General features: G+C 42.5%; 1 protein-coding gene across 2 annotated transcripts in view; it reads right to left on the bottom strand.

Moving 5' to 3' along the window:
* TET2 (tet methylcytosine dioxygenase 2) overlaps nt 1-24,421 on the bottom strand; it is a 72,925-nt gene that overhangs the window by 9,455 nt on the left and 39,049 nt on the right. Inside the window, exons 2-8 of one of the 2 annotated variants that reach the window (XM_079990188.1) lie at nt 12,698-16,130; nt 10,270-10,360; nt 8,624-8,717; nt 7,798-8,006; nt 5,590-5,740; nt 2,365-2,454; nt 399-536 (exon numbers count right to left, since the gene is read on the bottom strand). In XM_079990188.1, the coding sequence (XP_079846314.1) occupies nt 399-536; nt 2,365-2,454; nt 5,590-5,740; nt 7,798-8,006; nt 8,624-8,717; nt 10,270-10,360; nt 12,698-16,085 (4,161 nt within the window). In that variant the 5' untranslated portion in view covers nt 16,086-16,130. The remainder of the gene's footprint in view (nt 1-398; nt 537-2,364; nt 2,455-5,589; nt 5,741-7,797; nt 8,007-8,623; nt 8,718-10,269; nt 10,361-12,697; nt 16,131-24,421) is intronic. The other variant, XM_079990189.1, reaches the window with a different exon arrangement.

The raw sequence follows: 24,421 nt of genomic DNA, 5'->3' as shown, positions 1-24,421 counted from the left end.
CCTCTGCCTCCAGCTGGGAACTTTAAGAGTCTCAGGATTCAAATGAAGATGTCAGATTTTGCACTTTTTGCAAGTTAAACTTCCCATTCAGGAGCTGATTATAACCACATAGCTCTTGAGCTCTCCTAGTCTTATATTGTTTCGCTGTGTAATAAAAGCAAGGCTAGGAGCAAGGATTTTAAGAATGAACCCTGGGAATCTCCATCATCTTTTAATTAAAAGTCTGGAGGGTTTCACATTCCTCTTCATGTAAGCATTTTGCCGTTCTCTCTCCCCAACCCCCCCCCCCGACAGCCATCATGTGCCAATTTAATAGAAATACAGATTATGAAAAAATAATGAACTTAATAGAGGAAATTAGTTCTGCATGAGTACGGCTGCATGCATCACTGACTTACCAGTGTGCTGCCATTCTGCATATTATGCAAGTCCCTGTGAGCATGAGCACAGAAATCCAGGCAGGCAGTGACCCCTGAGAACGGACGGCCTTCTTTTAAACCCAGACGGCACTCGGGTGCTCTGTGTTCATATTCAATCTGAAACAAAACAAGCGCACACACGCATTACTGAAATAGTCTAATTTAAAAATGCTGTATTATCCCAGAGGAAATCATAGTCTCAGCTGTGTTTGTTTTTATTTTTTTTTGACCTAGCTGGATTATTTTGATTTGTCATGTGGAGTGCAGGGGCCAAGTAACCTCTCTGGGGGTATATCCATTACAGCGTTGAAGTCAAAACCTTGTAGGGCAAAGACAGTGACGGAAGACCACCAGACTCCCTGAAGTCAGCACTGCTAATAAGCTACCAAGTATAAGACCTCAGGGATGGCCCAATGAGGAGGAAGAATGAGACAATGATGTCAGGCATATGGAAGTGGCAAACTGGCTTCCTTGGACCTCCTCCTTAACTCATTACTGGGCAGGTAGGCTTGGCAATGCATTCTGGGTGAGGTGACCTGGAGAATGCCAGTGGCACTGCTTTCTATAGCAGTTAGGAAGCCTGCTCAAACTTTTTTTTTTAAAGGTGCTTGTTGCAGCTTACAAGAAACTGTAATTTTGTTAGTGGGCTTTCTACATGCCATGTCAAGCCTGAGGAATCTCTCCCTCCCCTCCCGGTGGTTCAAGGAGCCAGGAGAAAACAAAAAATCTTTTAAGTATGATTTATTCAGTCACTGCGGTAACAGACAAAAAATTTCCCGTTTGCATCCAGAACGGAATGCAAGATGCGACGGCGCGTGCACGAGTTGCGTTTCACCGCTACCATGCATGCGCGTGACATCATTTTGAGTGTCTGCGCACGCGCGAGCACCAAAAGCCGGAAGTAACGCGCTCCGTTACTTCCGGGTTGCTGCGGAGCGCAACTCGAACGCGCTCAACCCGAAGCGCATTCAACTCGAGGTACGACTGTATAGGAGGAAAGAATCAGCAGCATCAAAGAGCCCCAGTCTTTGGGTTCCCACATTGCAGGGGTGCCAACTTAAATAAAATATTGTGGGGCCCAGGTAAGCCCTGCCTCACATAATTGAACACGGGATGTGGTGCACACACACCACTTGAATGGCAATGCACATCAACTCTGAGGCAGGGGTCTCGGGCCCCTCAAATATTTTAGGGAGGGGCGAAGGGACCTTGGCCTCTAGGAGGTGGCTCCTATGCCACTTTTGTACAGAATTTGGTGGATATATATATATATATATATATATATATAATATAGAGATTATGGAATAGCATTAGATGTGTGTTGTAATCAAAAGTATTGGGGCAATTCAAAGTATATAAGGAGCATCTCATGGAGTGACGTTATACTGTGTGAAATGAAAAAATCCCAACCTAAGTTTACTAGCAGAGTTAATTTTTTGGACCACTGCAATCAGTGCCATGAAGAACATGCAAGATCAACTGCTGCCAGAAGCTGAGGAATTCTGGTGTGGGGAAGATCTGAACCTTGGGAAGTCCTGGGGAAGTCTGTCTTGGGGATTCGGCCATTACTTTCAATACAAGATCATAAGAGGTCCCAAATAACTCCTTAACATGTTTCATCCATTGTTCAGCTTCACATAATTAGAAGTAATTTTTATCCCACTTTCCTCCATTATCATAAGTACATTTACAACAATTCTAATTTGCATTAGTCACAGCACAGAGTGATCTTAGGAGTGGTAGCTATTTCCAACTAATTACTCTAAAATAAGAAGCATGTGGTGTTTAAATGTACTCTAAAGATGTTATTCAAGCTTTTTTTAAACTTCAGATTCCCATGGTCTCTGCCAAAGACTTATTATTATAATGAAACTTAATGTGATTGCAAAATAAATCAGGTTGTTTTAGTGTTGATAACTAGCACCCCACCCATTTTTTAGCCTACCTGGTTGTTATACGCATCAGGTGCCAGTTTCTTGTAAGTGGGTGCCATCAGAGTCGAGAGAGTTTGCAAATTGGACTCCAGCTTTTCTTCCTATTTTTCAGTAAAGGAGTGAATTTGCGTGTTAACATTCAACTGTATTAAGTTTACACTGTAGCCCTAATTATCCATTACAAGCCAAAAAAGGGGGAGATGGAATGGAGATGTTGCAATAGATTAAGTTACTGCAGTTACAATATGCAATGCTAGTAAATCAGCAAACACAGAGGAAAGTTAAGGTTACAAAACAGAGGAAATTTGAATTTGCAAATAAACCAGGGAAACTGCTAGCTTGGCAGTTAAAAAATGAATGAAGGGGGAATGGAGAAAAGAAGAAAAGTTTGTTTCTGTGCATGTGTGTGAGAAGGGGAAGGAGGGAGGGAAAGGGTATCCTGCTCACTTCTGACCTTGACTCCACCCATTACCTGCATTCAGGCACTGCCCACTTCCCCCTAAAGGAATGCAGCCCCTGATTTCAGAAAGGTTCCTCACCTTCCTGCGTCAGACAGAAGAGGTAGATGGAAACACTTAGAAATAAATACCATTCTAGGGCGGAATGTTGTACTTTGACAAAACTTAAGACCAGACTTCCGGGTTGGCGCCTCCGGCAATGGCGGAGTTCCTCCGATCGGGAGGAATTTGCTCTGTGGAAATCAGGGTCTGACCGCCACGCGAAGGTGGAGACCCACTAAAATCACAGGCGGGAGAAGCCTGTGAACGTGGGATTCGGCTGGCACCTTTTGCGCCTCCCCTACTTGCGGGGAGACCCGGTTTCGGGGATCTGGAGCGACGTGGGGTGAGTGGCGTGGTGCTTCGAATTGACTGCTTTTTTCACTGAGTGAAGCCGCATTGCTGTTGCCAGAGAGCGCTGACTTTTTCCTGTGGACAATTTGACTTTAAACAACTACCCGTGAGTAGAACGGAAAATTGGATTTACAAAAGTCTTAATTTGGTACCGAACGGGAAGGTTTCAAACAGGAAGTCTGCCTTCCCCTTTTATAAATAGATTGAAGCAAAGAAGCTGCAAGCTAAGGTCTTGGAAAGCCTTACGTAAAGGATTAAACTTCCATCGATTAAAATCATTAAACCCCCCTTGGAAGCAGGAGAAGAGGGGGGAAGTTTTGGATCATGTAAGCCTGCAGGAGAGAGTGATAAAAATTAAATTACCACTGCTCTGAACCTGGAAACGGGCTGCCAGTAGATTGACATTTTGGGAGAGTTCATTGACTGTGAATAAAACATGTTAACAGTTAGTTAAATAAGAGAAATATATTGTTTCCATTGTCCTCTTCTGCGTTTAAAAAGGAGGAAAAGTAACTGAAAATTGAAACTAACTTTACTTTTTGAACTGTGCTTGAAAGGATTGATACAAGTGGAGACTGTTTCCCTCTAGAGGGAGCTTTGGAAACTGTTACAAGAGTGGAGCTGGGGAATCTCCAGCTGCAGGATAAGAACTGTGAGAATCAGGGATTGACCTTGGACCATTTAAGAATGTCGACAGGAGAAGCCTTAGTGACTGCATTATGTAAGATAAGCTATTTGTTGGAACAGCTTCACAAGAAGACCGATGTTATGACTACTAAAATTGATAACTTGGGACAAAAAGTGATTAATTTGGGACAAAAAGTGAGCACCAATACAGAAATTATTCAGGATTTGGTACAGGAATCTATTTCAGCAGAACAAATTGTGGAGAAGGAGAAGGAGAAGAAGGAGAAGGAGAAAGTTGTTGTTGTCAAACCTAAAGTAATACAAGTGGGAGCCTCAGTCTTACCGAGGCAAATTGAGGACTATAAGTTGAGGCCTTTTATGATTGATTCTAGAAAAAGTCAGATTTTGAGGATCGGAGCCCGGACTGGACTGGAGAAGGAAAGCTGTAAAGATCCCTCCATGCAGGGATTAACTGAATTTTGGGACATGGACTTGGGTCAGGAGGAGACTGGAGTTCTGGGGGCCTTTGGATTTGGAGGAATCTTGAAACATGTCCTGAAATACTTTATGGATCTTAGCTTTAACTATGGAAATCTGGCTGACCTGTCGAGGAGGAATAAAAATATTGTTGGGTCGGAGTTTTCCCGAGATCTGCTCTATAGCATCAAAGAATATGAAGAAGACCTGCAGAAGGGACTTGGAAAAGAGTTAAGAGCCTCGGACATAAGATCTCCAGGTTGATGGACTGTATGGAGTTGACGGAAGTGACTGGCAGAGTCCGAGACCGGGGAGAGGAGATGGTGGAAGAGAATTGGAAAATTTAAAGTCTGTATATAGAAATACTGTAAAATTAATGAGTGATAGAAAAATGTTGGAATGAAATTTTATGGCCTTAGTAGAAATGTTATAAGGAGTTAAGCTTAAATATGTATATTAGTTTTAATGGAAATAAGATTAAAAATATGTTAAGATATTTATATGACAGAAAATAGAGAAAGATGGAAAGGAATTGCTGAAACAATTAATAGAAGTGGAATACAAAAAGGGAGGTGAGAAGAGGTCGATGAAACAAGGGAATGAAAGATAGAGTATGGAAAAGGTGTGATGTATGTTTTTAAATTGTTTTTGTTTTGTTTTGTTTTGTTTATTGTGTTTAGTTTAATGTGTTAAGGTTGTGTTTTGTATTGTTTATATATTGTACTGTATTGTTTTTTCTCTTTTTTGTTTTCTTTCTCCTGTCTTTTTTTTCTTTCTTTTTTGTAAGCTTTAAAAGTAATAAATATTATTTTTTAAAAAAAGAAAAGACAAAACTTAAGACCATCATCTGACACTGTGAGTCATTTTATAAAAATTGAGTTTTGTCTTGTCTTATCATTCATTCATTCATTCATTCATTCATTCATTCCCAACCCTTTTCCCTGACAAAGACTCAAGGCAGCTTACTGATTAAAACAAGAACTGCTAAAATCATAGGGGGCGGGGAAACCAATAATTTAAAAACCATTAAACATGGATAGGATTAAAACTATATATAATCTATTAAAACCATGCAAAGGATTACAATAAGAAAGCACCAGCCTTTATATTCAAAGCAGTCAGTTCCAACAAGAACACATGCACTTGCAGGCAGAAGGACAACAAAGAGGGAGCCAGTCTTAACACCTCTAGGGTGGGGGTTCCAAAGTCTGGGAGCAGCTACCACAACTAGAATAGAAATGCTTTGGAGAGTGCCACACATGCCATCTATTTAGTCCCTACCTCTCTTGGATCATCCCCCAATAGTTTAAACTTCCTTGGGATCTTGCTTCTGGCAAACTTGCACCCATTGTAGTACATACTCCACGAGCAGCCGAAGGAAAACGATGCGCCACAACTCTCGGGGTCCAGGCCTTGGCATGCGCAAGTTCGCCTAAGAAAGGAAAGAACTGCATTTGTAGCAACCTAAAAGCATAGTGTGGACACCTGCAAAGAATCCTTGCCTGGAAATTTTTTTTTACACATCATAATGTTTTTGCAGCTATATGCACTACGCCCAGCTTCTGCACTCCCTGAAGAACCCTTCAACAGGCCTCTAATAAAAGTTCGTAGGAAAGGAGAGCCACCCGTTGGCCATGTGTCTAAGGAAGTCTTGGCCATGATGTTGTTGCAACCAGAGCAAACTGCAGACAACTGATCATCTTCTATGAAAAGCCTTTAGTAGTACCAAGAGTGGTTGTAAGTCAATTGCTTGTGTTCTACCTTCATCTATAGATATTTGATACAGAAGCAAAACAACAACCTTCTACGTGTGTAGGGGTGTGTGTGCGTGTGCACGTATGAAAGTGGTTTCCTTACAAGCTTCTGAAAACCAGCAGTTCACATTAAGGTTGCAATTCCATACATACTGTGAAGAAGAACCACTCAACTCAATGGGACTTGTTTCTGTGTATTCATACATAGTATTGCACTGTAAACAATTACTTTATTAAAAAATGAAAACCAAAGGAAGGCACCTTAGCTCTGAATTATATTGAATAGGTCCAGAGATCCCATGAGTGGGGGGACACTCATGATATGCTCCAGCTGATAGGAGGACATAAGGTGTGATGTCTACTGACTTTCCTTCCTGCAACACCTCCACTTCCCAAATTTATTCCCAGTGGTTTTGAGAGACACCCAGAACATTCTGGGCACAAGCCTGCTGGGGGGCTGCAGAGGGAAAGAATGGCCCAAAATCGCCTCCATCTCTTTCTGCAGATCAAAAGACCCTTCTGCAAACAGAAGGACCTCACCTGTTTGTGGAAAGGCCATGCTGGAGCCAATCCTATGTATTCACAAAATCCTATGTATTCACAAAATTCCACATGCACCTGGCACAGTCGTGCAAACCCAGTACACCATTTTTACCATGCCTTGGAAAGAGGTACCTTGCTAGAGGGTATTCTTATTGGTCTTCTATGGTCCTGTCTTTGTTGGTATTACAATAGGTCTTGTTAAAAGCCATCAAAGCACATGGCCAGATGAGCCATACAATAATCCCACCTGTCTCACTAAAACTGTGTAGCTATTCGGGGCATTGAAGATGTATAATAAATACATAGTAAGGGCTAATTTGGAAAGACAATTTATGTCTTAGGGAAGCTTTTAATGTTTAATAGATTATTGTAATTTAATATTATGTTGGAAGCCACCCAGAATGGCTGGGGAAACACAGCCAGATGGGTGGGGTATAAATAATAATAATAATAATAATAATAATAATAATAATAATAATGTCTATTGGAATACATTTCCATGAAACCATATGAGTTCCTTAGGAAAATTGGTAGGGAACACCCAACAGGAAGTTGTCTTCATAATATGACTGGGGCTGCAAAGACACAATACACTAAAATACACCCTCCCACAAAGAATCCTGGGAAGTGTAGTTTACCCTTCCCAGAGCTGCAGTTCCCAGGACCCCAACAAACTACAGTTCCCAATATCCTTTTTTGTGTAGAGGGGGAAATGTGTTTTAAATGTATGGCATGTATGCATTCTGGGTAACTTCATTGAGCTAGGCACCACAAATGAAGCTTGCTCCCTATATGGTACTCCGTGTACTGGGCAGAATTTGTTGCAAGAAGTTTGATGCAGCAAGGAACATTAACAGCATCATGGTAGACATGGAACTAGACTCCAACCACTCATGCATATTGTCATGGCATAGTCCCAAAAGGGGTGTGCTGCAGAAATGAATGTGATGGGAATTGTGGCAATGATAGAAGGGAGGTGAAATGGGCTCTCTGTTAAACAAAGTTGACTTTCTTGGTTACTGACAACATAAAGACAATAACTTCAGTGAGACCAATGACTAATGTCAGCTAAGAACATGAAAAGGAGAACATAGGATACATGACTTCAGTAGGAATTATTGTTTCTTAAATCTAGGCATTCAAGCTATAGCAAGATCACATTTTGAGAGAAACAAGTACATACTTCACTTACTCTTCATTTAGAGCACAGCGACGGTTTGTTAGCGTGCCATACTTCCTTAAAGTTTCGGAGAGTTCGGAATACAGCTTGTCTGCTAGGCTTCGAGAAATTCCTTCCCACACCAAGATAAGCACTACTATCACTGCCGTTTCACAGCTGTGGCCTGCACGTTCCCGTACCAAACAAAGGAGTTTTTCTTCAGTGCTACTTCTACGAATCACCTGCAAATACAACCCCCCAAAAGAAGTTTTCTGGTTTTTAGTGAGATGCAAAATAGGATAGAATGTCTGTTTAAGGAAGACATTTATGCTCATATCCAGTCTGCCTGTAGCACAGTTTACTGCAGTGTTGTGAGCAGAAGATCTCAATGTAGGGCTGGGAAAGACTCCTGCCTGAGATATTAGATAGATGTCAATCAGAACAGACAAGACTGGGTTAGATGGACCAGCAACCTAAATAAATACAAGGTATTTCCCAACTTTGGGAGGCCTTTAATTGGAGGTACATTTTCAAAATACTATACTTTCCTTAGCTCAGTCCAATACTATTACTAGGTTACATTTAATCTTTGTATACATTTTGTTTTGCAAATTTTGCATGATTGGGCAGCCGCGAACTTTGAGATACAGTCTGTGTTTAGGTATTTTTTAATATATATAAACTCATTTCAAAGTTATAATACCTCTTTTGACATCTATCCTAGATCAGAGGCTTAAAAAAAGTCAAAATGGTAATATTCTCTTTTAAAATGATCTGCATATTTACAGCAAACAAATACTAGTATTCTTTATTAAACTTAAAAATATCTTTTATATGATCAAGTGGAAAAAAGGCTTACCCATTTAGCTATAGGACATCCTTGGGCACTTCTGCCTTCTTTCCCTGTATAGACAATCCGCTCTATCCTTATGGCTTTGCCTTTCTGTCCATACCTTTAAAAATCCAAACAAATGAATAAAAGTAAGTATTAACATTTGAAATGAGCAACAGAGATTCACATGCAGAGTGTATGTGTGTGTATATATATATATAGAGAGAGAGAGAGAGAGAGAGAGAGTGTCGAGTCAGCCTTGTGCCATTATTTGTCCATTCTTCCTCAAATCACATCCTTTACTTGTAGCTATTATGTGTATACACGATGCTTCAAGAAACTCACATCATACTTTTCAGGAGAGAATACATTCATTGAGATTCCTGCATTTGCAGGGGGTTGGACTAGATGACCCTCAGGGTCCCTTCCAACTCTACAACTATATGATGTATCTATCTGATCTCCTTGCTCAAAAGAATAAAGGCATGAAGTGATCTTAGAAGAATATTAAGACCTGCCCTACAGGGCTAAAGCTATTTGTATAGCATTTTAAGCACAGCAGCTCTAAGAAAAAAGAAGCTTAAACATTGAACTAATTACCTGAAAAAGGACTCTGCTTGCCATTTACATCTGATAATCTCGTGTTTTATCATATCAAACATATATGGAAATGTAAGTATGCAGAGGAAAAGGAGGCAATGTCTTGAAAAAAGGTGGACTGTGCTTTAAATTTGCCGCTAGGTGAACAAAGGCCCCCTTAAATTTGTGTTGAAGAGAAACAAGACCTAGAGTCCAGAATTTAGCTAATTTCAATTATGTTTGCCTTACATATAATGAAATCTCATCTGCATATAGCATTTGTTTGGCTGCCACTTGATTCTAACAACACAGAACAGGGAAAAAAAACTCACCCCGGCATATCAGATTAATGTGCTGTAAAAAAAAAAGGGGTACTATGCTGTAGAAATAATGATCAAGTTTCCAAGCCAAAACAGGTCATTTATTCCTTTATAGAAGGCATCTCCAACCTTCAGCCCTCCAGATGCTTTGGACTACAATTCCCATCATCCCTGACCACTGGTCCTGTTAGCTAGGGATCATGGAAGTTGTAGGCCAAAACATCTGGAGGGCCGCAGGCTGGGGATGCCTGCTTTATGGAATTCAATAGATGGTTCTAGATTCCTTAGCGTAAATAAGCAGAAGGAAGATGAACTCTTAATTGTGTTGTGGTTTTTGTTTTGTTTTGGTGGAGTAGCCTGTTTGAGGTTTTCTTTCCTTGAGCTGCATATGCCTTTTGCCATCTCCCCTATGTACCTTGGCATGTGTGCTGGCCCGACTGGGAATGCTAGGTCCTTTCCTGCTTTTACAGTTAATGCCAATTCGCTAATTTGGCAGGCTGGCCCTGTTGCTGGCATCTGCCTCAGGGTGGGCAGATCAGGACAGCAAGCCAGCCGACCTGTCAAATGTTTTCGTCCTCCAGTGAATAGCACAGTGCCCTGTGCTGGCAAAGCAGGAAGAGCCAGCCTACCAAATAATTACTTGGGAGTATGCAATTGTGGTCTTCTTTGTGTGCAAATACCAAGTGTGTGTGTGTGTGTGTGTGTGTGTGTGGAAATCCTGACATACACAATGGATAAATTTTAATCTGCCGTGTGCCATAGCAAATTCATTACCGTTCTTCCATTATTTCTCTAATAGCAGCCACATTAGGGCCAGCTCCTAGATGGGTGTAGAAAGGGCCTTCGTCTTTTTCGATAATCTGTTCTGTTTAAAAGAAGACAGAAACAAACAAACAAACAAAAAGGGTTAACGCTGTATGCTTTTGAAGATGTCTTTAAAAGATATTACATAGAAAAGCATAGGTTCACCTTGTACACATATTTTGCTCACTTCAGGAAAAAATTCTCTTGGCAGGTCATCTGTGCACCAGATCATTCATGGACTGATAGAAGGGCTAGGGGAAGCGTTACTATTTTCACTTGGGAATTGTTTTTTAAATGCAAATAGGGAATTATTGTACCAAACAAGAGAGTGAGCAATATTTGGGGCAGTTCTAATGCATAATGCCAGATGAACAATTTTTTTTTATATAAGGCATGGTTAATACAGTTACTGTAATAGGGGCCAATTAGGATATTCTCTGTTCCCGTTACCATCAGGAATCAATAAAAGTTATTGCTGTGGAATAGCTAATGGAAGAAAATCAGATAGGGCATATTCTCGACTTTTGATATGTCAGCACCTCTGCTTATTGCTTTTTTGGTGCAGAAATATTGGAAGGTGAAATCCCTTTATTACAGATGCAAGAAACCTATGACCCTCCAATCTCAACTCCACAAGTCCCATTTTCCCTGATCACTGGCCACACCGCCTCGGGCTAATGGGAGCTCAAGTCCAAGAAGAACATCTGGAGAGCCACAAGTTCCCCATTCCTGCTTTATTACATCTGGTTCGACCATAAAGAAAGGTTGGAAATGAGTCTAGATTTTCATTGATAGTATTAGCCTTTTAGCTTTGCAGCAGTTCCTGCTATCTATATATGCACCCCAAGGCTCAGTTATTAAATTTTTTTTAAAGGTAAATTGGGGTTCAGATAAATTCCTTTAAAACCATCTGTTGAAAATGCAAATGTCTCAGTGTGACCAGTTCTATAAAGTCAGAGCAAAGTTTTGTACTATGCGTTGAAAGATTCTCATGCATCTGTGTCCATTATTCCCATTGTGGTACATACACGGAGGACAACTGTTCAGGCCCAAATTGCATGCATCTTGAAATGTTTCAAATAAAATGGGGCATGGGGATGTACCAATGGGGTGTACAATAGAAGAGGGTGCTAAATGTCCTGCTGCTCTTCTGTACCCCATAGTAAAGGTAAAGGGACCCCTGACTATTAGGGCCAGTCGTGGCTGACTCTGGGGTTGCAGTGCTCATCTTGCTTTATTGGCCGAGGGAGCCGGCGTACAGCTTCTGGGTCATGTGGTCAGCATGACTAAGCCACTTCTGGTGAACTAGAGCAGTGCACGGAAACGCCGTTTACCTTCCTACTGAAGCTGTACCTATTTATCTACTTGCACTTTGACGTGCTTTCGAACTGCTAGGTTGGCAGGAGCTGGGACCGAGCAACAGGAGCTCACCCCATTGCGGGGATTCGAACCGCCGACCTTCTGATTGGCAAGCCCTAGGCTCTGTGGTTTAACCCACAGCGCCACCCTCTGTACCCCATAGCCAGATGCCAATACAGAGAGGGAGAGCCCACCTGGAGAAAAGGGCAGTGGCTATAGAGGGAAGGACCACAAATGGAGGATTCAGAACCCTCAAACAATGCACTTATTTAATACATTAAATCACACCTCTATCCCTTTGCTTTACATGTGGTGCTATGCCAAAGGTCTTTTATGAAGATGTTATCTTCTATTATGTGCACTTTGGTCTTAAGTCATTCTGCAACAATACTTTTCCAGTGTCCTAATTCACCATGACAAAACTAGATGCAATTTCCTCATTTTACTTGCACGGGTTATTTCAAAGAGACAGTTTTCCATTCTGTTTGCCTAGGAAATCATCTTGCATTTCTGGCCTTGTTCAGGTGATACCTTCAGAGGAGAAATCATACCTGCAAGGATCTCAACTCCACATGTGCCTTCACCTTGTCCAATCACACCCATATAATGTGCTCAGAATGTAGCGAACCAGCCATCTTTTTATGCCCATATTTGATTGTGGGGAAATCTATACACCATAAACCACTCCCAAAGACAAGTGGAGAGTGGATCATGGAGTCAGGATGATTCCATAGCCAACCACATGTTGTATAGCATCATTCAACTCATAGTATTTTCCATGAAGGAAACTGAAGGACAGAGTGGCTGGAACTGCAAGAGCCTGAGATACTTATAATTTTATGGATAAGAAATTCCAACCTGTGAACTGAGAAATGCAGTTTGGGACATTTATTTGAGAAGACAAGGGAAGTCTTCGCTATAGTAGAAAGGGGAGGAGGGTGGCGTGAGGAAGGGAGCTGGCTGGGCTTGGAAAATTATAGCAGAATAGTATTATCGTATTCATTTAAAAACAAACCCTGAAACATCAAACTCAACTCACCAACGCAGCTACATGATGGGAAATCGTACTGAGTTTTGACAGGTGTGTCCAGTAGGTTTTTCACAGGAGTATCTAATAACTTGGAAGGTGACTCTAAAAAATGATTGAGAGCTGTTCCAGCAGCCGTTCTTTTGGTTGGTGTTTTTTCACTGGAATGAATGGGCTGTTGATCTAAAGAGGCTGCGTGGCTGTTGAAATCTGCAGCGGCGGAATTCCTTGACAGAATAGTGATGGGTCCCACAGTTTCAACTTTCACATGTTTCGGTGATTTGATAGTAAGGGACTTGTGATCAAAGGGCGTTCTGACCTGAAACTGTTTCAGCTGCTGCTCCATGGTTTCGATTATACTCTTTTGTTGCATGTTCTCACAACCAAAGTGCTGAATCTCTTGTTTAATTGTTTTTTTCCACGCTTTGTTCTCCAGCTGCCCAGCTGATGGAGGGGTGCAGACATTCAACTTGGAGCCAGCTTCAGCTTTAATAGGCTTGTGTCCTACACCGTGACAGGTGTCAGATTTGTTTTGTTGTTCTTGCCTGTTTAAGATGTGACACCTGAGAGCAGCATGCTTCTGAAAATCCCTTTGAGGTTGAGTTGGAAGAGGGCAGCCTCTCTGATCAACTCCTGTATGGGACGCCGATTGCTGACTGTAGGGTACGTACCTTTGCTGAATCTGGGCAGGTTGTGGGCTACACATGTTGCTGGTCAAATTAGAATATCCCTGTGTTTGCTGGAAGGGTAGTTGTCCAGCTGAAGTTGGTGGAGACTGGGAAGCTTCTTCCTGGAAGCAATGGGGCACATCTTGTTTGGGGGCTATACTATGTGTGTAATATTGCATATGCTGTAAGTCATGAGTTACATTTTCTGCAAAGAGCTCAGTGTTCATAGGGTTTTCTTTTTTCTCAGAGACTAAGTGCATGTTGTTCAAGTAGGAATGCTTCATAACAGTATTTGCTTTGAAAGCATGATTGTAAAGGGAATCTTTACTGTTCATATCGGACACCGGTCCTGGCCTGACCTGGGAGTTTTGCATTGGGAAGTCAGTTGATTTGAAGTAATTGTTTGCAGTTTCAAAACATTCTTCCAATTTAAGCTGACTGAAAGATGCCCCCTCTAGCTGCTGCTCTTGTCTGCTTTGGGAATGAGGAAAGGTCTGGGGAAGTTCTCTGCTCTTCATGTGCAATGATTGCTGCTGGGAGCCCATGGTTAGCTGTGGACTGTGTGGCAACTGTGTTGGCTGGGTCTGGAGCATCTGTTGCAATATATGTGAACGGAGAAACTGTTCATTTTCCAGTGGTGGAAGATTTAAGTGCTGTGGCTTCATCTGTGACTCCAGGGACTGTTCAGTGTGGTGTTCAGCTTGCGGCTGAAAGTGGAAGTGCTTTGCATTTTGCTGCTGTTCGTGGGGTTTGAGCAGAGTATCCATCTTTGTAGGCTGTGGTGAGTGCTTTTGGAATTGCATTTGCTTCTCAGCTGTAAGATGAGGTGGCAGCTGTGTTGCCTCACCCTTGTACAGTGCTGGTATCTGCTCACATTGTGTGATGTTCTGGAAGCAAGTTTGCCCTGTAACCTCCTTTGATGCATTGGGGCTCCCAGGATATTGTTTTGGATGGGTCTGATCAGCTGAATTTGACTGAAGCTGAAGCATTGTCCTTAAGAGCACCTCATTTGATTTTTGGGGAGACTCACTGGGGCGAAAGTGAGGGGAAGATATTCCTGTCCAAGATGTTTGCAAGTGAGGGTGTGACTGATGCATCTGATTTTTCAGCAAGTCTTTTTCATTGCTAGTTATGGTCTCCTGGTTAATTTGGCCCAGGAGATGTTGATAATGTTGTTGCAACTCTTTACTGCTTCCTACTATTTCTGTGTCTTGAACCTGTGGCTCCAGTTTTGACTGCAGTTCATCAGGATATTGTTGCCTGATGCCTGATGCCATTGCAGAAAGCATCAGATCTCTTGTTTCATTGCCAGTCTGTTGTGAAACCTGAACCTCTTGTTGAAGACCCTGTTGAGAACTAAGTGCTTGCTGGCAAAGGCCAGGAATTTGTGCTGCAAGCTCCCCCTGCTGCTGCTGCTCTCCATTCTTCTCTTTCTTCAAATGAGCCTCTTGACTTTGGGTCTCATAATGGTTATGCACTTCTGAAACACTCATGGAAAGAATGCTGTTTATTTCTGGAAGAGGAGAAGAAGCTGCAACAGGAGGTGGGCTGAAATAACTCTTCTTGAACATGGGGTCTTGTTGGAACAAAGCACCATTTTCCTCTGCTGGCTCTGCTGGTCTCTCTGAGCTATTGTTATGAGCTTTCATATTGCTGTTGGGATTTAGTGAGAAATCTTGACTGGGCAGTGAGAAATCTTGACTGGGAACCTGCCCCATGTTTCCTGGAACATCAGTATTCTCTGTAGGGGACTGGCATGCATTTTCGGATTTTTGCTGCTCCAATTGCAGTTCTGGTTTCTGAAAAGTGTAGCAGGCTGGCAATGTGGATATCTTACTGCCGTCTTCTGTGCTGTGGACTTCAGTGGCCACAGAATCTAGCACCTGAGGCAGCTCAGAGTTTGAGGTTTGTGGGGAGTTGATCTGCCCTGAGGTATGGGATGAATGTGGTGTGCCACAAGTCGATTCATTAGTAGCCTGTGTGTTTATGGCATTTGTAAGAGATGTGGTTTTCTGCATTGCAATGGACACATGATCCGGATTATACTGAGACAGCGTTTTCTCAAGGAGTTCACCATGCATGTTTTCCATAGAAGAGGCAGAAACTATAGCACCATTAGGCATTGACACCGCCTTGCTCTTGCAGAGCAAGGCAATGTCCCTGTTGTGGCAATTCATGTTTTCACTCTCCTGTTCATTCTGAACCTGGGGAGCAGGAGGAGTTTCTGAAGCACCACGGTTGTTTTTGGAGGACTGTATGAGAACTGAAGCTGCATCTTCTTCCATTCTAAAACCCACCAAGTCCTCCTCGCTGCACGAATTGGGAACACTCGGTTGATCACTGCCATCCAAAGAGGTTTCTTTCCCTCCTTTTGCTTCTTCATCTTGTCTAAGCTTTTTGTTCTGGTGAAGCCCGTACAGAGAAGGCTCGCTGAAAGTGCGTTTTATCCCACCATTTTGCATATACCTGCCACACTCTCTCTTTTCTTGCAGAAGGTCTGGGCTTATTCTGTTATTTGCATTTCCTCTGACAGCGTGCTTCATTCCATAGTTGGCCTTGAAATGCAGCCATGTGTGGTTGCCATTGACTTCAGTCTGGCCCTTCTCTGCTGGTGGGCTCCCATTCTGTAGCTTCACTGACAAAGGCTCTCCCTGGCAAACATGAGAAGGATGTGGTATTAGAAATGGGCTCAAACTACTGCCTTCAACATGGCTGGTTCTATCCTGTTCCATCTGGCCTACTCTGGGGCCATCCACAAGGCTGCCCTCCTATTGTATCTGAAAGAGAGAATGGGGGAGGGGGGAAAATCCATGTTTATTTGATGCACGCTACACAACCCCACATGGCAATTACGCACTTCATCTAATGCACTTCCCCTTCCTAGATCAAGAGCCTCATAGAAATTGTGACAGTGTCTAAAAGTGCTGGGATATACTGTATTTTTCGCGCCATAAGACGCACCCGACCATAAGACGCACCTAGTTTTTAGAGGAGGAAAACAAGAAAAAAATAATTCTGAACAAAACAGTGGATGCGTGATTTTTGTGGTGCAGGCTGTGTGATCTGTTGGTGAATTTGGGGTGACCCAGTGCAAAAATCCTGAGGATCCATGTGGATCCATGCTTTGTAACCACATTTTTGCACCATTGAGCCCCACTGAAACAGTGGATTTTTTTGGTGCAGACTATAGCCATGGACATGCTATGTGATCTGATGGTGAATTTGGGGTGACCCAATGCAAAAATCCAGGGCCCACGCATTTGCTCCATAAGACGCACAGACATTTCCCATTACTTTTTAGGAAGAAAAAGGTGTGTCTTATGGAGCAAAAAATACGGTATATTATGTCAAAAAATATACAGCTGTGCATCTTTCTTGGAGAATAGCAACATGTATGGGAAGACTCTAGAAGCGGTCTAAGAATCGCAAGCTCTCTTTCCAAAAGAGATATATTACAATCAATGCTATAATGGAACTCAGCAGCTCTGAGACTGAACAGATGATGGTTTTTTTTTTTTTAAAAAAAAATATACGCTCTCAAAAGCAGTGAACACAGCTGGACAGATGTTCACTCTTTCATCAGGGGAGAAGACAGCACTAAACAGCTTTGAGCATTCTGAGGTTCCAACATCAAAGCTTACAAGAGCACCCACAGAGAATTCAGAGTCCCAAGTATGTCTCTGAATACAAGTTGTTGGGAATCACAGTTGATGTTGAGGTGGAGCACTGCTACACTCAGGTCCTGTGTGTGGGCTTCCCATAGGCATTGCACTGCCCACTGTGAGAACAGGATGCTGGACTAGTGGACCTTTTGCCTGATCCAGCAGAGCTCTTCTTATATTTGGAGGTCTGTGAGCTCCATCTTAGGACAAGCCGAGTTTCAAATCATGTGAAGTTTGTCATTAAAAACACTGCTGCTAGTGAAATGGGATGTGAACGCTTCAATATGATTAATTAACACCTGCTTGAATTATTAAAACAGGATATTTGCATGCAATGATTGCTGCAGCAAAGCCACTCTTTGAAAATGTCACCTATTACACAGACTGCAGCAGTAGAACAAGATTGCTTGCTCCCTTTTCTGTGTGATGTTTGAATGCTGTGCTCCACTTTCCATGGTTATTTCTGCCTTGTAATGTAAAAAGTAAAAGAAAACAGAAATTCAAATTTTTGCAGTTATCTAAAATGACCACATGTGAAGAAAAAACCAAAATGTCTTAGAAAGTCCTCTGTATTAGACCTCTGCATTTAATAAGTGAGCTGGGGTGAGGCATTCCACACCCCCAAAAAATCCCATTAATTTTTTTCACTTGTGCCCTTTATCTAATATTGGGCCATAAAGACAAACAATAGGTGGAGGTGGAACTGTAAATATTGAAGTATGTCCCTCTGAAAGTGCAAGCTTTCATTCCAACAATTCCCACACAAGTTCAAAATTCTGAATTGCATTCATATAGTGCACATCTGTATGGTATGGTAAGCACGGCGATCCAAAATAATCCTAAATAGATCCCTGCTTTACTGTCTTTCATGGGACAGGAAAGCAGCTGGAGGAAGAGAAGTGGGCAGAGGCCAGAGAAAGAACAGTGAGTGGAGGGATGTTATTTTCGCATCCTTGGGACCCCCTGGGAAACTCACTAGACCTGCAGGACCCAGGTATGGAAAGTGTTATGTACTGAAGTTCTCACCCTGGGCCAGCAGGGGGATACTGTAGATAGTTATGCAAATGAAGGATCAAAAGTGACGTTCAGTGATTGGATAGTTTTAGAAAGTTGCAACAGTTACATTGTTCTGGAGCTCTATATAAGCAGGCTGACTGAGCTCCTCAGCTCAGTTCTGTTCCAGCTTACAAATAAAGAGCTGCTTTGGAAGAATCGCTGTGTCATCTGATATGTTCGCCCACAACTTAACAGAAAGTGTAGCTGACTGCTGAATAGGACACAGCTATAGGAAGCCCCATCCACCCCAAAAACCAAGGCTAGAGTTAGAGACTAGGGGCAATGTTAACAGTTTCCAGGCACCCTTTGTGAGATTTTTGTGGGTGAACTATGGGTTTGTTTGGGCCCTGGGTGGGTGAGTAGAACCCAGGCGGCCGAGAAGGAAGGCGTGTCAGAAGGATGTAAAATTGATTTGGGTTCATATTTATTAATAATTTCATATTTTTATTAATGCAACTGTATTTTTGTGGTATTTAAGTTTCTCATGTTTTTGTTGTCTATAAACTACTTATAGTGCATGCATATGCGTGTGTGTGTGTTTACACACATGCGTGCGTGTGTGCACACACAAGTAAAAAATAAAATTCAGGGGTTGAGAAGGGGAAGGATTGTGCCAGTTCTATATCAGCATCTGCCCACCATTCATGGTAGAACAACTGAGAGAGAAATTAGCCAATGTGGAAGTCAATTGGCTTATTCAACTGAGTTTGGGACATGGATAATATGTCCTTTAGCAAGGAAGAAATCACAGCCAACTTGAAGGTCATCTAGGGATTTCTGTTGGAGTTGGGTCACTTCCATATATATTGAGTAGTTGTGTCACTGCTCAATATATTTATTTTCTTTCCAAAATGGTGAATTAGCAATCTGTAAATAGCTGGACAAATCCCTTCCCCTTTTGTGTGAAGTAAATTGTACCTCTTCCAAAGCAGAGTGTTTCCCCAAGTATAGTAATTTGTATTTCCTGCCCCCTTCAGTTACTGAACTCCATCCAATATACTTATCAGCTTTACACTCTCTCTCTCTCTCTCTCTCTCTCTCTCTCTCTCACACACACACACACACACACAGGACCAGCCATAGTTTATTAGAAATTCATGGCACATCAGTAGCATCTGCGAAACAATGATTACATCTAGGACCAATTCTGCAGTCTAATCCATCATAATTATGACTGGCCTCTTTGAAGATGTCACGATGCATGACTTAGAACAGCACATTAGTGTGCAAAAGGGATAGGGATCGTATTTGTCCAATATGAATTTTAAATAATTCCACCCACACCAATTGACACTTTGTGAAACATGGAAATGTTGATATATTACTTTTCTCATATGGGGCATAAACTATTGCCAATTTAGATATATGCTGCTACTGTTGCTTTTTAAAAGATGCCCAACATCTCTTTTAATGTGCCTTCAAGTGCACCACATTGAGAAAAATGCGAGACACTACTTTTCAAGGAGGGGGCCAGGACCCCTCAAAATTATGTGGCTGCTGTCCTCACTCAGACACTTGCTAAATCAAGGGGGCAAGCTTGCCCAAGACAGACAGATGCCAACAACCCTGACATTTTACTTCTATGCATCTACCACAATTCTCAGTCTAGCTGCTCATCTAATGAAGTAGGCTGTTGCCTGTCAAAGTGTATAGCATGGTATGTCATGAAGTTGCTATGGTGACAGGGGGCCTTTTGGTTTTCCTACTGTTACAGACTAGTGTGTTTATTTGTCTGGAGTTTCTTACACATTATTCGTTTGCTATATTTATATATTGCCATTCAACAGATGGTTTTACAAGAGGACTGCATAGCAAAATTGGTCCATACCCTAGAACATCTTAACTGTATAATCCTTCACTACATTTTTTTTTCTCTCTCTTTTAAAAAACTGGATATTCCTTACACCATGCAGGTGCAGCTGGCAGTGGCGTAGCGTGGGGGGTGCAGGGGGGGCCGGCCGCACCGGGCGCAACATGGGCGGGGGGGGGGCGCGTGCTCGCACTAGCAGCTCTCTGCCCCTACTAAAATCCACGGGTTAGGGAGCCCGCGCTCGCTCGGCTTGGCGAGGAGGTCATGGAAGGGAGAGAGCGATGTCTTCTGCCATGGGCCAAAAAAGGAGAGGAAGCCGGGCGGGCGGGTTGGCTGGCTGGCGGGGGTCTGGCTGCGCCTGCTGCTGCCGTTGCCACTGCTGCCGGGCTTTGACAGCTTGGCGAAGCGGAGGGAGAGGAGCTTTATGGTAATTGCGGCTCTCTCTCCACTGGCCTTCTGGGTAGTGAGCCGAGCCGAGCAGGGAGTCTGGCGAGGGGGCGGGAAGAGACTAACCCCCCTTTTTTCCACCTCGCCTGGTCAAAAAGGAGAGCGGAGTCTCCTCAGGGCGCCCTCAGGCAGGGCAGGGCAAGGCAAGCAGAGCGAGGAGGAGAGAGAGGGGAAGGGGGGGGGAAGCAGCCAGGAAACGCCGCAGTGTGGAGGGGGAATCAATTAAGGAGAGAAAGCGAAAAGCCTTGGAGAAAGGGGAAAAAGGAAAGAAAAGAGGCAGCTCCGGGAGAGCGTGGGGAAAAGAGAAGCCTCGCTGCTGCTGCTTGGGAGAGTAAATTACTGTACTTGCCTTGCCCCGGGTTAGGGGGCGCAAATTACTTGCCTTGCCCCGGGTGCTGACAACCCACGCTACGCCGCTGGCAGTTGGGAAGGTGGTATCGGTGGGTTTTGGTGAAGTGGTTACCTGAAGGCCTGCAATGGCCACAGGGACAAAAAGTTCTCCCTGGAAATATACTGAACTCTCTTCTCCTCAGGAACATTCCAGAAAGGTTGGCGAAACCAAGACAGCATTGAATGGCATAAGCTGCTTGCTCAAAACACACTTGGGAATACATATCGGAGGGAACAGGTGCCTAATCTTTTTATGGAAACATTGTCACAGCAGCATACCAAGCATGGCTTCCGCAGATAGAGAAACCATTCAAAAGTGTGATCTTAAAACTAAGTCCAGCAACAGATGTACAGAGCTACATAGAAACTCAACACTGTACGAAAGAAGCAATGAACCGGAATACCATAGCCAGTTGATGTTCTAGTCTGTCTCCCCTTTCCTTCCAAAAGGCCTGTATCTGCAAATGCATACACTTTCAGTGCTTACCACAGTGATGATGATGATGATGATGATAATAATAATAATAATGAACTGATACTACCTCTGCTGGTGCCTTTCCCGGGAAAATCAGAGGCTCACTATATCAGGTTCCTACTGGAAGACCGGACATAAGCTAGAACGTTGGCAGTGACAAAGTTTCTTTCAGTGGTTGCAAGAACAAATGAACCCTATATTCTAAACAAAATGATTAATTAACCTGGAGGTAGGCTGTATGAACTGTGTATTGATTTGTAATGTTTTGTTGGGTCTCTGGACTGTAATAAATATTGTTGTTGTTGTTGTTGTTGTTGTTGTTGTAGTAGTAGTAGTAATAATAATAATAATAATAATAATAGTAATAATTTTTATTTATACCCCGCCCTCCCCAGTCAAGACCAGGCTCAGGGCAGCTAACACCAGGTATAAAAACAATTGATTAAAATATTATACTTTCCATTTTATTAGTCCACTCTCTTTAAGGTCTCATTATATTAAAATGGTATGGGGGGCAAGGAACCCTGCCTACATCTGTACATGGGCATCCATGTGAAGTTTTTTGTGGGAGTGGGTAAAGCACTGAAAAGGATGGAACAGGCTAGATTCCTTCACACACACAAATGAGAAGAACAGTACCTGTACATTTTGACACTTCTCTCACATTCAACATATGCTAGAAACTTTTTCTTTAAAGAAATGAAAGCTGGGAATTATTATTCATCCAGGGTGGGAGCATCCCCCCCCCCCGATACGCATTCATCTGAAAGAAATCAGTCGCCCACATTTCACTGCTGGTTAGTTCTAGTCTTCACCAGCTAAGGCTTGGAACTACAATTCCAAGCAGTTCCACAGGGGCCTTTTGTACCCCTCTCCCTCACTTTCCTTTTAAAATGTTTTCAAAGCTTTGAGAATGGCACGTTTGACTTTGTTCTGGCAGTTTGCCATCTACTGCCAATTCAGTTTCAGCTCCTAATCTTCCAAAGTACCTAGAAACCCAATTAGATTCAGTATAATTTTAGATGGCTGAAGGAGTACTGAGTTACTTCCTATATTTTCAGATATTAAGGGAGACATACAAAAGGTTAATGAAAAAATGACCCTCTGTCGATTTTTCCACAGAGTTCCCCTTCATAGTCTGCCAAAAGCCAGTCACAAGATGTTATTTCACAGATTGGTAATTGTCTCCCCAAAGCATGGATGTAACCATTGGTTCACAAAAGCATCAGTGTGGCTAAAATGGATTATTTCTAAAACAGGAGGGTTTTCCTGACTTCGGTTTGGGTGCTGAATGAAGCTTTTATGGTCTATCCTGATAGCAATGCTCCTCCCCACCATTTTTAGCAGGTCACCAAGGAGCTTCATAAAGGATGTTAGGATGAATAGAAGCATTAATCTTATACCTTTGCTCAACCATGGGAGTGAGGAAAATATGTTGCTTCTCTGAAAGCAGTGAAATACTCTTGATGCTTTGAGACCCTGCAGATAAATGCCTGAATTATAAGGGGTCAGGCCTCTATGGTGACACATTTATAGAATATTGGTAGATAGGCTATGATTTGGCTAAAAACTAAGGGGAGTCAGGAGGTAGAGTTCATCAAGGAACTCTGTACCTTTCACCCAATAATCTGAACACTGCTTTGGATACTTCCAGTTTATAGTTCACAATCAACAGGCATTTCTAGGAATAGCACTTTTTAAACATACCATTTACTTAACCTGGGGTAAAGGTAAAGGGACCCCTGACCATTAGGTCCAGTTGTGACCGACTCTGGGGTTGTGCGCTCATCTTGTTCTATAGGCCGAGGGAGCCGGCGTTTGTCCGCAGACAGCTTCCGGGTCATGTGGCCAGCATGACTAAGCCGCTTCTGGCGAACCAGAGCAGCGCACGGAAACGCCATTTACCTTCCTGCCGGAGTGGTCCCTATTTATCTACTTGCACTTTGACATGCTTTCGAACTGCTAGGTTGGCAGGAGCAGGGACCGAGCAACGGGAGCTCACCCTGTCGCAGGGATTCGAACCGCCGACCTTCTGATAAGCAAGTCCTAGGCTCTGTGGTTTAACCCACAGCGCCACCCACATCCCTCTAACCTAGGGTAGGGTTAGGCAAATAAGTCTACCTTGGTTTCTCATTTTTCCAATCCTGTTTTCAGTGCATCCCATTTCCACATACATCTACAATTCTTTTGCTAAAGTCTACAAGAATATTTGAATGCACTTTCATGCAATCTCTTCCAATAGACACATTTTTGTATGCAGTGTTGCCTAGTATATGCATTTGTGCAGGCAAGTTACCCATAACAGAACACATTTTAGCATGCACTTTACACTAACATACACATTTTTGAGTGCATTCTTAAAGGGCTGGGGAAAAAACCCTGTATTGCAAAATTCAGAGAAACGTGAATATGTCTCCTAATATCAAAAGCAAACAAATGGCTGCTTCACCCCTACTTTGGAGTAGTTGTATGAAAATCAATGAAATGCTACCATAGATTGTGGTGGTAGCTATGGCCTAAGAATGTACTAGTGTGGGATTTCATGAGTCTGATGAAGCCGAGGAAATATGTCAAGATTAAGAAATCTTTGTCAAGTTCCACAGGTGTATGTTCAGTTTGAAATCTTTTAAGACTGCAGCCCTGAAAGAAATGTAGCAGCAGCTATTACAAAATAAATAAAGAAATAAATGACTCCCAAGCTGCATTTGGTAGCAAAGAGCCTTTGGAAAAATGAACAGCTGTGGATGGAAAAACATGAGATAGCCACAGAGACCAATTATTAATTAAATCTAAGAAGCCACTCCTTTAAATTGAAATGCATTGCTTTCAAAAGCATGTAGGGATTTGAAGCTGGGTTTCCTAAGGCCCAACTCATTATAGCAGTGTTTACAAGTATTCTTTTTTTCCTTCTTTTTTTTTTTAGGTGGGGAGGAAGAGAAAAGAAACACCATTCGTGCGCATTATAAAGCAGACTTACAAAGTGAATGGTATTTTTTTTAAAAAAGGTTACTAAAACACCTTGTAGTGCCTCCTGTGACCTTCCACCAATTGGCCCCTGCACCCCAATATTTTCCATTATTTCCTTCTTAATGTCTGATTTTCCTATCAAAGGGAATTTTCATGCTCCCATTTTGTGCGTTGGTCCAACTGGCACCTCTCAATTCCCCTATGAGGCAGCTCCCTATGAAGAAACACTGGGGCCTTCCTTAGTTTGGGAAATGGTGAATA

This window comes from Podarcis cretensis (genome assembly GCF_951804945.1).
Source record: "Podarcis cretensis genome assembly, chromosome: 9".
Classification (NCBI taxonomy): domain Eukaryota; kingdom Metazoa; phylum Chordata; class Lepidosauria; order Squamata; family Lacertidae; genus Podarcis; species Podarcis cretensis.
The sequence above is the reverse complement of the archived record's forward strand: the minus strand, read 5'-3'. Positions and strand labels throughout refer to the sequence as shown.